This window comes from Syngnathus floridae, chromosome 12 (assembly GCF_059516105.1).
Source record: "Syngnathus floridae isolate MCC-2025c chromosome 12, RoL_Sflo_1.0, whole genome shotgun sequence".
NCBI lineage: Eukaryota > Metazoa > Chordata > Actinopteri > Syngnathiformes > Syngnathidae > Syngnathus > Syngnathus floridae.
The window spans coordinates 9768087-9785993 of NC_142424.1; the positions used below are offsets into that span (position 1 = coordinate 9768087).

Below are 17907 nucleotides of genomic sequence, written 5' to 3' on the forward strand. Positions count from 1 at the left end.
TTGGCATACAAAGAAAGAAAGGGGTTTAAGAAATGGCAATTTAGAGGACTTTCCACCCAACACTGACCAAGGAGTGCCATTTAGAGGAGTCAAAAATACTGGTTCATAAGGCAAATTCATTAGTTTTAAGTACAAATTAGGTTATATTGCTCGGATAAAAGGATGAAATATGCTTTATGAACCAGTTGTATATTTTTACTCCTCTAGGGTGGCATTGTTGGTTTAAATAAAGGGGTTTAAGAAATGGTAAGTCAGTGTGCTTTCAGCCTAATGTTGAACAGAGTATGCCATCTAGTGGTATCAAAAAATACAACAACTGGTTCATGAAACAAATACAAAGCTTCATTTTCCCATCACTGCTGTGCACCATTCTGTCTTAAAACAGTTAAATATACAATGGGCCATTAAAACATTTTTTATCCTTTTAATTCTCAAAATGTTGAGTTTAATGTGTGGAATAACAGTATATTTATATATTTTCCCATTTGGAATATAACCACATTTCACTGAAATGATGAAAATTGAGTAAACCAGATCAAAGATTTTGTCTGAAAATTGTTACGTGGTGCAGTGCTCCAACCATCACTCAAATGTTTAACTTGCCCCCCACCCTTTTTGCCTCCCTGAAAAGCGATTAGTTCTATAGGATTAACAAAAAACATGAGTTTGGTGTTACTAATACCACCCTGCAGCAACAACTCGACAACTGTCTATAACAATGAAACAGAACTGACTGGAATCAAAATGTCAAGGAATTCCTTTCAGGGTGTTTACAATCATGTTTGTTGGATTTGTCACCCAATTAAGCGTGAACGTCATTACCCTACCAGTTCCCTTGAGGTGTGCTGGAATACATTGACATTCAGAAGGAACAGATGGACGCAGCGCACTCACTGCCTGCAGTGGCCCACCGGCTTTGCATATACGCTCACAAAGCACACACATCTCATTGTCGTCTCATCTTTACAACAAAATGGGAAATACTGCATTTTTTGGATCTCATTTCATGTGTCCATAATTGTTTTTACTGTGTGATAAAATTTACTATAGTATGCCATAGTTTTAAAAAATCTCCAATAATTAAACAAAAAAGGATTCCTGCGATAACTTGCTCATGTTACGATGGTGTTGACATTGTAGAGACGTTACAGTAGACGTAGCTTATATTTCATTTTCTAAAAAGGCATGAATGTCACATTTCATTGACGATGCTATAAAATTGAGATTCTATTAATCTGTCACTGATGTTCTCTGCTACCTTCGCCACATATAAAATAAAAGAGACAATTACTTTCAGCTCATCATAACAGGGAATCGCTCCCATGATGTCTTTCTTGACGCAACTCACTCTTTTTTTGCCCAGGGTTGGGACAGGGTGTAGCTTCATACCTGTACTGACCGGGAATCGAAACTGAGCTATCTGCATGTAGGCTACCACTAAATGGTGTGCCGGACAGACAACATGATAGTACATAAAATTTTCTGCCTCCGACATCTTAGTGCCTAAACAAGCACTTTCTTTAGCTGTGAGACCTCCATATACCTCATATTCCATTACTAAAGTGGTTAAATAAAACCTGTTACTGCTTTTTTCACCTTAAAACTATATCTAAATGCTATCTTAGATATATCTTAGATCGCTGTCTGGGGTGGTAACTGCACTGAACAGAACTTGAAGGCCCTGCAGCGCATAGTGAATACGGCTAGTAAGATTATTGGTGCTTCGCTCCCCTCCCTGAAGGACATTTACACCTCCCATCTCGCCCGCAAGGCAACCTCGATTGCCAGAGATGTGAGTCACCCGGCTCACTCTTTGTTTGACCTTCTGCCCTCTGGGAAGAGGTACAGGAGCCTGCGCTCCCGCACCACCAGACTCGCCAACAGCTTCTTTCTCCAGGCTGTTAGGGCCCTGAATTCGCTACCCCCTTCTGTGTAGCGTGCGGCACTGTTGCGCTATTTTCGGGAATGTCTGCTGTACGCGCACTTGCTCCTTTTTTTTTCTGCTCCTCTTATTTATTTATTTATTGTTGTGTTATTTATTCATTATTTATTCAGCACGCTTTTGTTGTACTTGTTTACTTGTTTGTCTGTTGTGAGCCATGTCTTGTCACCGTGGGATAGGGGGGAACGAAATTTCGGTTTCTTTGTGTGTCTTTGGCATGTGGAGAAATTGACAATAAAGCTGACTGACTTTGACTTTGACTTTGAATGGCATCTCTTTCTGAACCACCTATCTCTCAAGTATTTGTGTCCTCACATCTTGAATATTGCAGTAACCAAACTTGATCATCAAAACTTCATTAGACTGTTCTGTCCTTGCACTAGCTTCATATTAAATTTTGGATTTAGTTCAATTTTTCACAGGACAGGCTCCTCCGTAGTTGGTGGATCTGGTGACATTTTATTGTCCTGTTGGGTCACTGCAGTCTGCTGATGGCCTTTTATTCACTGTCCCTCACACAAGATTAAAACCTAAAGATAATAGAGCCCATTAGAAGGTACTTGTTGTTGCTTCCCCTGTTGACATTATTACGTATATATATTGTTAACTTTATGCACTCTATAAGACAAAACGCGACATATTTTTTCCAAAAATGTGCAAACTATTAATAAGACCAAGCTCATTCCCCCCCACCCATTTATATTCATAAATATTGAATATGATGACAGTATATGCCACCATTAGAAAATGCCTTAGTCTGCCACTCTTATTCTGTATGACTACTGACATGCTAATGTGACTTAGAGTTCAGTGCAGTGTTATCGGGTAATTGACCTCATTTCAGTGTGGTGCCATCTTTGTGATTCTGCTGGCTGGCATATGTGAAAGCTTAATGAGCATGTTTTGACCATTCAAACGATTCATTTTTTATGTGTTCTGACGTGTTGTACTATGATAAAGCAAGCTCCATTTTATAGTACTTGGGCAGTACTCTTTTAGTAGTTTGTCTGTATAATCTGGTGTGATTTGGCCCAAAGGAGGAAACAGTTGAAAGAGTACTGTATTAAATGTTGATTAACATTATAGATTACAGTGCAAGTGTTTCAGATGACTCATTCAGGGCATTGGATTTTTTTTTAAATTGGCACTTTTGAGTTGATAGAAGGGTGGCACAGCACGTCCACCTCACAGTGCAGAGGTTGTGGGTTCCGGCTACGGCCTTCCTATGTGGAGTTTGTATGTTCTCTCTATGCCTGCGTGGGTTTCCTCCAGGTATGCCGGTTTCCTCCCACATTCCAAAAAGACTCATGGTAGGCCGATTGACCTCTTCAAATTGCCCGTGAGTGTGAATCGTTGTTTGTCTACATACGTATGTGTGCCCTGCAATTGGCTGGCAACCAGCTCAGGGTGTCCCCCCCGCCTACTGCCCAGTTAGCTGGGATAGGCTCCAGTATGCCCACGACCCTTGCGGCTCAGAAAATGGATGGATGGATGGATGGATGGATGGATGGATGGATGGATGATATAGACAAGTGTAAACTTGAAACACGAGTGCTGTGTAGTGGCTGTGACTACTTAACACATCACAAGTAGCAGTTTGGTGATACTGAAGTGGCTTGAAACTATTTGTATCCACTCACAGTTAAAGATTACCGTCAAACTGAATATAAATCAAAGAGTGAATATTTTCTGTACAGTATTTTAAAACAATCAGGTCGCCTCATCTACTTGCTTAATTCTAACATAACGGAAAGTACCATAGACATGGTCTCACTATTAGAATCTATGCTGCGGTTTTAAAAACGTTTAGGCAACAGCAATACCAAGCCAGACAAACAATATAAGAATATTCAGCGACATATCTGATTTAGCTTCTATGAAGAATGCTGCAGAGGAGACATTTTATCTGTCTCCATGCATATCCGTATATCTGTAATATACTGTCCTCAGGTGGCTGAGGCATTCATACCAAAACGGCACAAGAAAACAAAAAGTATGACAAAAACTTCATCTACTTCGTTGTGATTTTTTTCACTACTGTATGACTTTAATTTGAACCAGCAGATAAGTGCTGTTTTTAAAGCCAACTTCTTTCATCTTAGGCATGACTGGCTACCCTAAATCTCTCCTTTCGCAACAGCACTTAGAAACAGTAATCCATTCCTTTATTATATCTCAGCTAGATTACTGTCATGCACTTTATTTTGGAGTCAGCCAGTAGGGAGTCCAAAATGCTGCTGCTCTCTTCCTAACTCGTAGGGAGCACATAACTCCAATTCAGGATTCCCCTAATTGACTCCCCGTATTTCATTTAAGACTTCATTTTAAAATACTTTCAAATGGTCTCACCCCAGCTTAGCTCTATGAGCTCCTCCACCCCTACACACCTGCTCACTGCCTCAGGTCTGCGAACCAGACACTACTAGAGGTACCAAGGATTGAGCAGAGTCTCAGACTGGTTCAAGGTTTTTCTTTTGCCAGTCCCTCCAGTAATTTGATTCTTCTCTTTGTCCAATTTCAAGACTTGTCTTAAAATTCATTATTTATTTTTTTACTACATGAGAATTGGCGATTGCCTTATAAACCAGCAACTGCTTGCCATAATTACTTTTTCATTTCCTTTTAAAAAGTGATCTGTATGATCCTGTATGCGAATGCCCCTAAATTGTACAGTAGTCCTGCAATTTGAGTAAGATTATTCAAATCAACTGAAGCATGCAATTTATGAGAGTGAAACGTGCTTTATCTTGCTTGAGTTCATAATTTGTTCATGCTTTGTTGGCAGCTCCGAGCTCTGCTCCCAAAGACTTGACAGTGATCAGTCGGGAGGGGAGGCCCCGAGCCATTTTAATCAGCTGGCAACCACCGATGGAGGCAAATGGGCGGATCACAGGTGAGTGTTCAAGATAACATTACAAATAATTACTATGTCTACTAGGAGAGGTTATTATGATGTTTGATTAGCCCACTGAATGTTAAGATATGACATGCAGTACTCCTCATAAAATCAACACTATTAGAGAGTACAAGTGTTCAGTTGGCTCCTTCTGTCTAGTGTGTTTATATATGCACACACACGCGCACACATTTTCTCTGGACAATCTTGTCTATTTTATCAAGCTCTGCTGCAGTATCCCATAAAATGAAATCTCCAGAAATTGCAGAACTGTACCGCAAAAATCACAGAAATCATTACTATTATTATTTGCACATCACAGGTATACTTTTTTTTGTTATTCCCATTATGAATCTTTCTTTTGCCGTATGTCTCAAATACTCTAAATTTAATTTAAATTCTTAATTTAAATAATGCCATGTCTCACTGAAAAAAGTAATTGAATATAATTTTGAATTTATATATGATTTATTGTTCACGTCACATATACCGTAATTTCCGGACTATAAGCCGCGACTTTTTTCCAAAATTTTGGACCCTGCGGCTTATAGTCAGGTGCGGCTTATATAAGATTTTTTTCGTGATTTTTGTAATGACTTGATCACTTTTACTCTTAACACTATTATATACAGTAAAAGCTACAAAAAAACTGACAAATAACTCGTTTTCAAATCAGACAAGTAAAAACTGGTCAAATATTTTAAAAAAAAGCTATTATTAAAAGTGAAGACAATTTGCAATTCTAGTAATGACACACGAATTTGATGCACAACTTGTCTTCGCGGGTCACATAGAATGATGTGGCGGGCTGTATCTGGCCCCCGGGCCTTGAGTTTGACACCTGTGCTCTAAACCCTCTCTCTCACTCTGCCATATCACTCAGAGATTACACATAGCAGTGGCGCTGTTTGGACCATCTGCATTGTATTAAAACCCAATCAATCAGCATTTAAATTCAATTCTTCTGACATTTTGCTCACCAAAAACAAGTTGTAATGAATGTGAACTTTTAATGCATTTTATTCAGAAGGTTACTTTGAACCTTAAACGGCGGCGCGGCGTACTTATGGATTTTTACGGCCTCCGGCCTCCAGGGGGCGCTCTAGGAGGAAGCAAGAGCGAGACAGGCGAAGAAGAGATAATGCGCCGAAGAAGACGTGCTAGTTTGTGTTTACATTTCGCGCATCACGCGATCAAGACGGACATTACTGAAAAGAAGCCTTTATACACATACTCCGTCATCATGGAGGACAAAAGAAATGCATATGATGCCGCTTTTAAGCCAAAGGCAGTCGATGTTGATGATATTATCTTGTGTCTACTCTGGAGCGTACTTATGGATTTTTACGGCCTCCGGTCTCCAGGGGGCGCTCTAGCAGGAAGCAAGAGCGAGACAGACGAAGAAGAGATAATGCGCCGAAGAAGACGTGATTGTCTCGCGCATCACGCACACACTCGCATTCACACAAAGACAGGAAGCTTTTATACACAAACCGTCATTATGGGGGATAAAAGAAATGCATATGATGCCGCTTTTAAGCTATACGTGTCGCTCGCTAGTTTAATATAATTTAGCGCTTCGTGCATGAATAAGATTAGCATGAACAGAACCTCTTCACACTCGAAGAAATGCATAAAACCGGCGACGAAAGAGAGACTGAGAAAGTGTGAGGCGAAGGATATCTAACGCTATTCCAATCGGACACTAAGGAGGAAGACTTCGATGGTTTCAGTGCACAGGAGGAAGATGAAGACGGCTCTTTTTTTACTTTTACTGGTATGTTTTTTTTAACCAGCCCTGTTCGTGCTGTGCTACCGTGTTGCTGCTGTGTTGCTGCTGTGTTACCGCCGCGTCTCAGTGACTTTGCTGTGTTAATTCCGTGTTGCTGCGGTATTACTGCCGCGTCACAGGCAGTGTTTGGAAAGAAATGTTAAGGTATGTTATTAAAGCTTTAAAAAAACTTTCTGTGTCCAGTCTTTCTTTGCTGATAACTCGTGTGCACACTTCCGCGTTGCTGCGGTACTATTGCTGCGTCACAGGCAATGTTTAGAAAGACATGTTCAAGTATGTTATTAAAACGATAAAAAGGCTTTCTATGTACTATCTTTCTTTGTAAAAAACTCGTGTGCACGTGCGGCTTATAGTCCGGTGCGGCTTATGTAAGAAAAAAAAAAGAAATATCCCTGAATTTTAGCTGGTGCGGTTTATAGTCCGGCAATTGCGGTACACACGAGTGCAGGGGTCGGGAACCTTTTTGGCAGACAGAGCCATAAATGCCCTTTTTTTTTTTTTTTTTTATAATTTCCCATGAAAGCCATACCATTTAAAAAAAAACGATAGGTTAAATACAATTAAATGCATGTATTTTGATTAAGACCAACGATTTTTTGTGTACTAATGTATTCTTTTTAATAACGTTTTTAACATCGCCAAAAGAGCCATATCTGGCTCGCGAGCCATAGGTTCCCGACCCTTGCACTAGTGTGTGAACTAGTACATGCTGTATTCTCTGTTTGATAAACACATGATCATTTTTATTCACCCAATTCAGGTTATATCCTGTACTATACCCTCGACAAAAACATGCCAATTGATGACTGGGTAATGGAAACAATCAGCGGCGATCGACTGACTCATCAGGTCGTTGATCTAAACCTTGACACAGTGTACTACTTCCGGATCCAAGCTAAGAACGCCAAAGGAGTTGGTCCATTGTCCGAACCGGTCCACTTTAGGACAGCCAAAGGTAATAAAAATATGTGGAATATGTGCAAATCCAAACATTTATCTATTAACGTGCTCCTGTGTGTTTATTTGGTTGTTTTGTTAAAACACTCTTTGTTTTCTTTCAGTGGAGCATCCAGACAAGATGGCAAATGATCAAGGTAGGGAGGTTTAAAAAATGACTGCACGAAAGAACAAAAGGATTTTGACTTGGGAAATATTAAAAAAAACTAATAAAATACAAAAGAAAACTGTAATAAAATACAAAAGAAGATAAACTGAGAAGATTAATCCTTTGAGAAAATGAAAGCAACCAATAGAGTACACAGGAAGTTGAAGGAAAAACCTGCCCAGGGTAATGTTTTTGTTTTCTTCAAACAAGGAGGATTAAAAGGGAGTAGATGGAGAAGTTTTCGACATTATTAATGCCCACATATGGGAGACAATGGAAAAGAGATTAAATTAGCTCAATCTTAGTAGACGCTCTGCTCTCGGGTTCCTTTTATCAGTCCCAGTAAACTGAAAGGTTTGGTTATGCTGCTAATGAGGGAGCTTCTTTGGTTTTACTAAACTAAAAGATTCCCACTGGAGTAACTTTAAAATCATAAGAGACAATGTAATATGTGTGGTTATGTTACAAAATGTACAATTACCATTAGGTAAAAGAAATGAAACATTTGATTCTTCACGTTAAGGGTTTTATGAAATTGAGAACTATACTTTAGGCGAGACGTAGTTTATTACAGTATAGGACATTTTATAGCACAATGTAGGACACATTTACACCTCCCATCTCACCCGCAAGGCAACCGCGATTGTGAGTGATGTGAGTCACCCAGCTCACTCTTTGTTTGACCTTCTGCCCTCTGGGAAGAGGTACAGGAGCCTGCGCTCCCGCACCACCAGACTCGCCAACAGCTTCATTCTCCAGGCTGTTAGGACCCTGAACTCGCTACCCCCTTCTGCGTAGCGTGCGGCACTGTTGCGCTATTTTCTGGAATGTCTGCTGTACCCTCACTTGCTCCTTTTTGCTCCTCTTATTTATTTGTTGTGTTATTTATTCATTATTTATTCAGCACGCTGTTGTTTACTTGTTTACTTGATTGTCTATTGTGGGCCATGTCTTGTCACCATGGGATAGCGGGGAACGAAATTTCGGTTTCTTTGTGTGTCTTTGGCATGTGGAGAAATTGACAATAAAGCTGACTTTGACTTTGAAAAAACACATTTTTTTCATGCTCGCAACCTCTACCAGTTGCACTCAGTTATGATCACTAACTACAAGTTTATTACGGCTTGGCTTCAAGTTAGAAAGAAATTCTCAGAGTCCCAGCGTAACTAATGAAAAAAATTAGATTAATCTTTGTATATGTTTGAGTGTAAGGATCCTATTTTCATGTTCACCTTTTTAACTTTTATCTTCACCCTCTTCACTTCCACTCAATTCAGGCTTTCTTTTCTTTGCTTCACTTTCCTCCTCACCATCAATCAACCGCTTTGCAGATTTTTTTTAAAGAAAGGCGTTCCATCTCTTTCAGGGTAGGGCTGTGATGTTTAGAAATGATGGTGATCCCCTTGGATGGCTTGACCGCTTTGAGAGCTTCATTCTGTTTAATCATCATCGCTTGATCGTCAAAGTTGTTGACATGTTGACATGCCGTATTGTTTCGCAAGATCACGCACTCGGCGCTCACGTTTTCTTATGATTTCTTGTTTGAATTGTAAGGAAATTATCACCTTCTTCCTTTTTTCACCACTACTGCTATTTGCCTTAGCCTTCTTGGGATATGATAACGTGGCGCTGATGTCATCGCAATGTGCTGCCATCTAATGGGCTACCATGATGACATCGTATATTGGGAATTACTTCAAATGTTGAGTCAAACATTTGATCAAATTTCACATCGTATGTTGAAAAATGTGTATATTTAAGCAATTATATGTAGAGGTTTGACTGTATCTGATTATACACACCAGGGCTGTGGACTCGGTCGGATTTTTGCTCCGAGTCCGAGTCCGGCCTCTTGACCACCGAGTCAGTGTCCGAGTCAGAGTCCGAGTCCGGCTGTCCATTTTTTCTGTTAATTCATGTGACTGCTTAGTCTTTATTCAAGGCTAATTTAGATCAAAATCAAAATAATGATATAAGCTGGGTGACATAATCATCCTTGACATTGGTACATAATGTAAACATTAGCCTAAGTGCAACTCAACGTGGCCGCATTGATCGTAAGCAGGGCTGTGGACAGTATTCCTACGCGCATTCTCAGCAGCATAATGAAAATAAAATTGAACGTATTTTTTTTTATTGTCGTACTCGGTGGACTCGGTCAAAGTCAGCACCGAGTCCGAGTCCGGCTAAAATGACCGAGTCCGAGTCCCCGAGTCCGAGTCCACAGCCCTGATACACACCATATTCAAGAATAAGATGAAAACGTCACGAAGAATTCATTGTATTGAAGTTAGGCTCGCATGCACAGAACAGAAACCAATGTCCCAATCAAAAGAGGTAACCCGATCCTGTTTACGTGACAAAATATTCGGGTTAGAAAAGGAGCAACCCGGCGCTCTTATTCTTAATTTTTAAAACCTGAATGAGGGCATATTCTTTGAAAACCTGAATACTGCCAATATTCGGGTTTTTGAAATGGTTGTTGACTGCAAACACAGTCATTGATGTCATATTTATCAATGAAATTCAGTGACATTTACCACACAGGGAAGAATCTGTTTGCCTGCTCCTGGATCAAATCCCCCCAAATTGTGTAACACCACCTGCAACACAACTCAGACCTGTTTTTACCTGGTCTAAGCACTACAATATTTTCTGCACTATAAGGCGCACTGGATCATAAGGCGTACCTTCATTGAATAGAAGCTACTGCATCAAACTGAGGTTGACTGGGGTTGCGTTATGCATCTACTAGATTGTGCCGTGCGGGAATGTCAAACCAGTCAACGAGGTATCCAGTCAAACTTTATATACGGCAAACTTTATGTACAATACGACATACAATACAAAGATTGCACAATAACACAACGTTGTTCAAACAATAATGTGCATACCGTATTTGCCGGTGTATAAGTCGACTCGGTGTATAAGTCGACCCCCTAAAATTCGACGGAAATTTACGATTTTATGATATATCCTTTGTATAAGTCGAGCTCAATTGTTGCATTATATTCAACTTCAAAATTCAATCAGAAATATGCGAAATTTATTGACGAAATGTGTTCAAATTCCGGGAGGCCGTGCGCATGCGCAGTGGCCGGAAATAGCTCCAGCCGAGCGGATCGGCTGTTTATAAGCACCGCGGAAGAGATCGCGGAGCCTTATTCGACTTCCAGTGGCCGGCGAGCTCGCGCACGCCGCCCGGCACCACCGGGAGGCCGGAAATAGCTCCAAGCCGAGCGGATCGGCACTGTATAAGCACCGCGGAGGAGATCGCGGAGCCTCATTCGACTTCCAGCGGCCAGCGCACTCGCGCACGCCGCCCGGCACCACCGGGAGGCCGTGCACACGCGCCAAGTGGCCGGAAATAGCTCTCGCCGAGCGGATCGGCTCTTTATAAGCACCGCGAAGGAGATCGCAGAGCCTCATTCGATTTCCAGCAGCCGGCGAGCTCGCGCACGCCGCCCGGCACATCCGGGAGGCCGTGCACACGCGCCAAGTGGCCGGGAATAGCTCCCGCCGAGCGGATCGGCTGTTTATAAGCACCGCGGAGGAGATTGCGGAGCCTCATTCGACTTCCAGCAGCCGGCGAGCTTGCGTACGCCGCCCGGCACAGCCGGGAGGCCGTGCGCACGCGCCGGGTGGCCGAAAATAGCTCCGGCCGAGCGGATCGGCACTTTATAAGCACCGCGGATGAAATTGCGGAGCCTCATTCGACTTCCAGCGGGCCGCACACTTGCGCACGCCGCCCGGTTCAAATTTTCTAAGTGCCAACGGCTCTTGCGCCATAAAGAGTCCGCCTCGGCTGGTTCCTCCGGTCGGCCAGAACAAGTGAAAATTCAGCCTCTTCCCCCGGAAGTCTGGCCAAGTTTGGCGAATATTTTCTAAGTGCCAACGACATTCATTTAGACATGGCGATTGAATGTTTACGTACCGGTAGTTATTGTCGTTGCTTGACGCGCGATGACTCGCACATTCGCTCAATACCCAGTACTTCCCCCTAGCAGTCATCGTCGCTGCCTGGCTTTCGATGTCCGTTATTGAGGTGAGAATATTTGAAATTGTTGCTGAGGATGCGTGTTAATGCGACGAACGCTTTATAATGATTCAGTTTCTCGCTGTTTGATGACCCTGACGGACGCACACCCACGCATAATGAGATGCATGAGAAACGGCCTTGGTTACCATCACATTTGAAGCGATGAATACGAAGTTTTATGACTCGGTGTATAAGTCGAGGTCGATTTTTTTCGGTCGATTTTGGATCGAAAAAGGTCGACCAATACACCGGCAAATACGGTATTTCCATACCCCCATCCACAAATCCCTCAAACTTTACATACGGCAAACTTTATATACAATACGATATACAATGCAAACATTGCACAATAACACTACATTGTTCAAACGTCAATGTGCATATTTACATATTCCCGTCCACGAATCTGTCAAATTCTTCCTCTTCAATGTCCGAATTGAGTTTTTTTGAACAGTTGAACGCTATACAATACAAACATTGCACAATAACACGGCGTTGTTCAAATGTTACATATCCCCGTCGACAAATCAGTCGGATTCTTCCTCTTCCGTGTTCAAATTGAACAGCAGGGCGAGTGCGGCATTCATTATGCCCGGCTCCCTCTCGTCATTATCCGTGTGAGCGTTGCTGCTATTCGCTGGCAATTCAGTTATTATTCCTTCCTTGGCGAAAGCTTGGACCACAGTTGAGACTGATATATCAGCCCAGGTGTCCACAATCCATTGGCAGATAGTGGCATGCATGTCATTTTGGCGTCTTGCTACACACAAGTGGTGTTGGACTAGGAGTAAGCACAGTATGAGTTTTTACCGCTATTACTTCCGTGAAAGCGATGTGACCTTGTAATTTACTAGATGTACTGAAACATTTTGGTTGAGAGAATATGGATCAACAAATTCACCAATTGATCCATATATAAGGCGCCCCAGATTATAAGACGCACTGTGTTTTTTTGAGTAAATTAAAGGCTTTTAAGTGCACCTTATAGTGATATAGAAAATACGATAGTTTACTTTAAGTTAACAAATTGTCGGGTGTGTTCCGCATGAAACAGAAAATGCCATTAGTGTGCTGGAATGCCCAACGAGACCGCGGTCAGCCAAATTCTCAAACACAGTTAACGAGACTTGCTGCGGCCTGTTTTTTGTTTTGAGTGCACGTGCGTCGGTCTATGAAAATATAGTCTTGTGTATAATTTAGACCTAGTGTGGAAAGAAAAACTTTAAAACATTTAATGAGACATTAAAACATTCATGTCAATAATCACTTCATTTTTTTTTTTTTACCACAGTTGTAAGTCAAATTATAAATTGTCATTTTTTTTAGGTAACATTCTACGTATCATCATTTTTGTTCTGGTTTGGTCATTACAGTTTGAATTAATTTGAAATTCTTCTGCTTTGGGTCTTCCAGGTAGAGGAGGAGACCACTCCTACTGGCCATCTGATAGCAACCTAATTGACAGGAGCAGCATAAATGGTAACACATTTACTACACCAGAAACTTGACTGAACTGGACTGTACAATCTGAATTGGAGCTATGTAATATATAATTTCTCGTGTTTGCGTGTGGGTCTAAATTTACTATAATTGCACACTAATCAGTTATTTACATTATTTTCTATTTGTTGTCGTAGTCTGGTGTGGGGACTATCAAATCTCATTAATCAGTGTTTGAACCGTATACATTTACATTTTAAATGTCTATAAGTTGTTATCATTGCAAATTTTTATGAAGTAATATGGTGACCCACTGAACCAGTAATTCATCAGTTTGTGAAATAGCAATGTCATATGAATCACAGCCTGACCTCATATTTTATCTATAAATTTATCCTTTTATGGTTTTTTATTGCTATTACAACAACTGTTGTTATTTTTCCATTTTTTGAGACTACCTTTTCATGTGTAATAACTATACCTTTTCAATTTAAGGTATAATTGTTTGTCAGTTGAAAGAGGCTGATCTTTTTTCAAGGCAATCACTACTCACTCAATGCTACTACTCAAACTCCACTCAACTCATGTTTATTTATAGAGCTACTACAACTGCAAACAGTATCCATCATTTAAAAATCAGACATCAATCAAGACAATCAGACATCAATCAAGACAGTTAAAGCAATAAATTAAAAACAAAAATAGTACTCGCAATAAAACACTAAAACAAGAGTGAGTCAAAATCCCGAGTAAAAAAGGCAACAACGGAAAAAAAAATAGCAATATGATCCTTACCAAATTCATTCTACTGATATTGCGCTTAAAATTAACTAACGTATGGTACGGTACGGTACGGTACGGTACGGTACGGTACGGTACGGTATGGTATGGTCTGAGCTGGTCTGGTCAGGTACGGTACAGTATGATATGGTCTGGTATGAGATGTGATGGTATGGTATGGTATGGGATGGGATGGGATGGGATGAGATGTGATGGGATGCTAATGCTATGGTATGGTATGGTTGGATTGGGAAAGAAACACCATATATGTAATATAGTTACAAATAATGTAGGTATTTGAAAGCTCAAAATAAGTGGTTTCGCATCACAGTTTGTGAATGAATATTTGCATTTTGTATAAACGTATCAAAGAGCAATACTGCAAAACAGCTGCTTATGTGGCAAGCACAAGGTCGCATAGTAAACGCGAACATTGCGCTCAGGTGACGACACCCACTATGTTTATTTGACTTAGTATCGGGTGCTAGGTGGTTATTTTTTTTAGTTTGTTTTGGACAGTGGTGTTGATTCATTGTACCTCATTAAGATAATATTACCCTTACGGAGGGCTTGGCGTCTGTTAATCATGACTACTGTCAAATTTGTGGCTTGTTTGATACAATGGCAAAAAGAGTACACACTAACTTGTTTTGACTGTATTCCGAATTTAGAAAAAATAAATCAGAGGACAGGTTACTCCGACGAGTTGAAAAGGAGCAAAAGTAGTTGGCAGATAATTGTGATGTGTTTGACAACACGGCAACTGCAGATGTAGTAGCATTGTTTAGTGTTCTCCACTCATGATCTCGCCAATCCTGTCATAATCAATCAGAGAAAAGAGCCTCGATGCTGAGTGAAAATTTCTCAACACAATTTAAGCACTTTACTGCTACGTATGATGGTCAATCTATGGTGCAGTTCATATATATTTTGGCAGCTCTAATCTGACTTCATCATCATTGCATGAGCTGCTAATGAACACATTTTGCCTGGCTCAGTCCAGGAGCATAGTTCGTTGTTTGCTTGCCCAAGGCAAATACATAGTAAGAGCTCATTGCAGTTTAGTTCCCTTTTGACAAATGTTATGTAATTTAGGCCACTTTGTCCTGCTTTTTTCAGTTTGTTACAATGATCTGACATCTTACATTAATCTACTAATATTTACCACCAACAATTTTAAACATTAGTGTTTATTGTCATTTAAAAAGTGTGAATTTAGAAAAATGCTTTTATTTTCTGAGCTGGGTAAAGTACATAACATTTCTTCTTGAGAATTATTATCTAATAAATCAATCATATCAGCACTTACTGTAATTGATAAGAACATTAATAAACTTTTGACAAAGTTTATCTTTACAACTATGTTTATACTCACATCGTAACAATTATGATTATAAAGTAATGGTTATGTAGTGCAGTTAACAGAATTATTTTTATCCTATTGCATAAAGTACTGCAATTACCGTAATTGTTGGACTATAAGTCGCGTTTTTTTTTTTTTTCATAGTTTGGGTAGGGGGGGCGACTTATATGTGAATTTTTTGGCAAATTCTCAAAATTCAAAAATCCGCGATGTAGTGAAACCGCGATAAACGAACCGCGATATAGCAAGGGATTACTGTCATTTGAACTGAAAGTTACGTCAGCAGCGCGGCGGTTGTTTACATAAAGGACAAAGGATTCAATCACGGGATGACGAAGACGACGAAGGGCCCCACGTTTGAAGGATTTAATGATTTGGAGTGAGACAAGGTTTGAAAAACTTATTTATGTTATAGTTATTTGATACATTTTATTTCGTGTATTTCTTTCCTGGTACTTTGTTAACGCTACAATATAGTTATATACTAGATCTTTGTGGCGCGCGCACGGCGTTGTTGACATAAAGGACGATGAATTTGATTGATGGATTTAATGATTTGGAGTGACACAGATGGTTTGATAATATTGTTGCAATATGATAGTTATTTAAAATATACGTTATATATCGTTATATGGGTCTGTGGAATAATTAGAAATGCAACTTACAACGAGTCCGATGTCAGCGGCGCGGTGCATATGTGGCGCCATACGCGGCATTGTTTACATAAAGGACGATCGATGGATTTAATGAATTGGAGTTCTTCTTCTTATCGTGGCTACAAGGCAGTTAGTTACAAGGCTTGGCTAGATGTGGTTCAGCCACAGCTGAACACATTTCTGTCCCTTCTCAATAAACTCTGCTAAGTCCGGTGCTGTGCAGAGCGACTAAGATTGTTCGTTTTGCAGAGGAGATCCCTTCGATGTTCACAGATAGAATTGTCAATGCTGGTCGTGAGGAGGTTCCTCATTTCCAAGATCGATCTTTGCGTCTATCTCCAGGCATGATGTTGTTTTCTGTTCTGTAGCTTTGTGGCTTGTAGCTTGCAGCTTTCGGCGTAGCTAGTAGCGTAGCTTATAGCTGTGTTGTAGCTTGTAACTTTGCTTAGCTTCATGAATTGGAGTGACACCGATGGTTTGATAAACGTGTTATTTATGTAATAGTTATTTGAATAACTCTGAATGTTACGTCAGACCCGTTCTCAGCTCCTCGTTTGTGTATATGTCATGTTAGCATACCATATCCTTTAGCCTGTTGTTGCTGGTTCATGTCTGTTCTTGGTGTTGGATTTTGACAAATAAATTTGCCCCAAAAGTGCGACTTATACTCCGGTGCGACTTATATATGGTTTTTTTTTTCACTTTATTGTGCATTTTATGGCTGGTGCGACTTATACTCCGGAGCGACTTATAGTCCAAAAAATACGGTACTACCTCACTGTAATATTATTAATATAATTTTAAAAATATGGAATTCAGAAAAATGTCTTATTTTGTCTTTTATATTCATAATTGCTCTATGACCAAGCATAAATGTATTTTATTCGAATACTTGATTATTCAATAGAATTTTCAACAACATACATGAACACTAAACATCTTTTCTCTTCTGCCCTACATTCAACTTGTATTGTTGGGTTTTATTTTATTGTTTGGTAAAATTATTGCATCAAGTCCCTGGAATAAAAGGGCAAACAAAAATTGCTTAAAATTAGAAAATAGCTCAAATTAAAACAATGAATAGCTGTATAACTTCTCCTCAAAGAAAAACATATTTTTAGACCTGTATTTTTCTGGTCTTGCTTAAAAATAAGCGAATCGATGGAGATCAGAAGTCAATGTCTGTAGCTGGTATTATTTTAAGAGAATCACTGCAGGGTTTGAGAATGATCTGATATATGTGTGTGTGTGTGTGTGTGTGTGTGTGTGTGTGTGTGTGTGTGTGTGTGTGCGTGTGTGCGTGCGTGTGTGTGTGTGTGTGTGTGTGTGTGTGTGTGTGTGTGTGTGTGTGTGTGTGTGTGCGTGCGTGTGTGCGTGTGCGCGTGTGCGTGTGTGCGTGTATGCGTGTGTGTGTGTGCATGTGTCCGGAGACAAATGTTTTGTCGGCATTGTTGGTGGTGCTCCTGCCAGAGGCGATCATAAATCCATCCTCTCTGACCTGAGCCCTCCTACGCCTGGAGGATGCCAGGTCACTAAGAGCAAAGGCTCATTCCCCAGGTTGTCCATAGTTCATCTTTAACACGTCTTTGTCTTTATATTGCTAAGTTTCCACTCACTGAGAAACAACCAGCTGAGGGATTCAACTGTTTTGATCAGGTCACAGCAATGTGACACTTACTGTGATCTGACCTGTTGTGTTCCAATACGAGCTTATTTGAAGACACCTCAGCAGCACAGTTGCCTGCTGAAGGACAGAGTGACCGAAACTGTGTTCACTCTTTCCCATAATTTCCACAGATTGTCTGGGGGCTCTTTACTGCTTAGACCATTAACTAATAGAGTCTAGAATACCTCACCTTGACGTCAAAGAATAAATCAGTTCATGAACGTTTCT

The 17907-nt window shown here is 40.4% G+C and overlaps 1 protein-coding gene across 6 annotated transcripts in view; it reads left to right on the forward strand.

The window, feature by feature from the left end:
• Positions 1 to 17907, forward strand: part of dcc (DCC netrin 1 receptor) — a 249177-nt gene that overhangs the window by 185567 nt on the left and 45703 nt on the right. For all 6 annotated transcript variants that reach the window (XM_088391100.1, XM_088391099.1, XM_088391101.1 and 3 more), the window contains exons 19-22: positions 4728 to 4835; positions 7391 to 7585; positions 7692 to 7724; positions 13188 to 13253. In XM_088391100.1, the coding sequence (XP_088247226.1) occupies positions 4728 to 4835; positions 7391 to 7585; positions 7692 to 7724; positions 13188 to 13253 (402 nt within the window). The remainder of the gene's footprint in view (positions 1 to 4727; positions 4836 to 7390; positions 7586 to 7691; positions 7725 to 13187; positions 13254 to 17907) is intronic.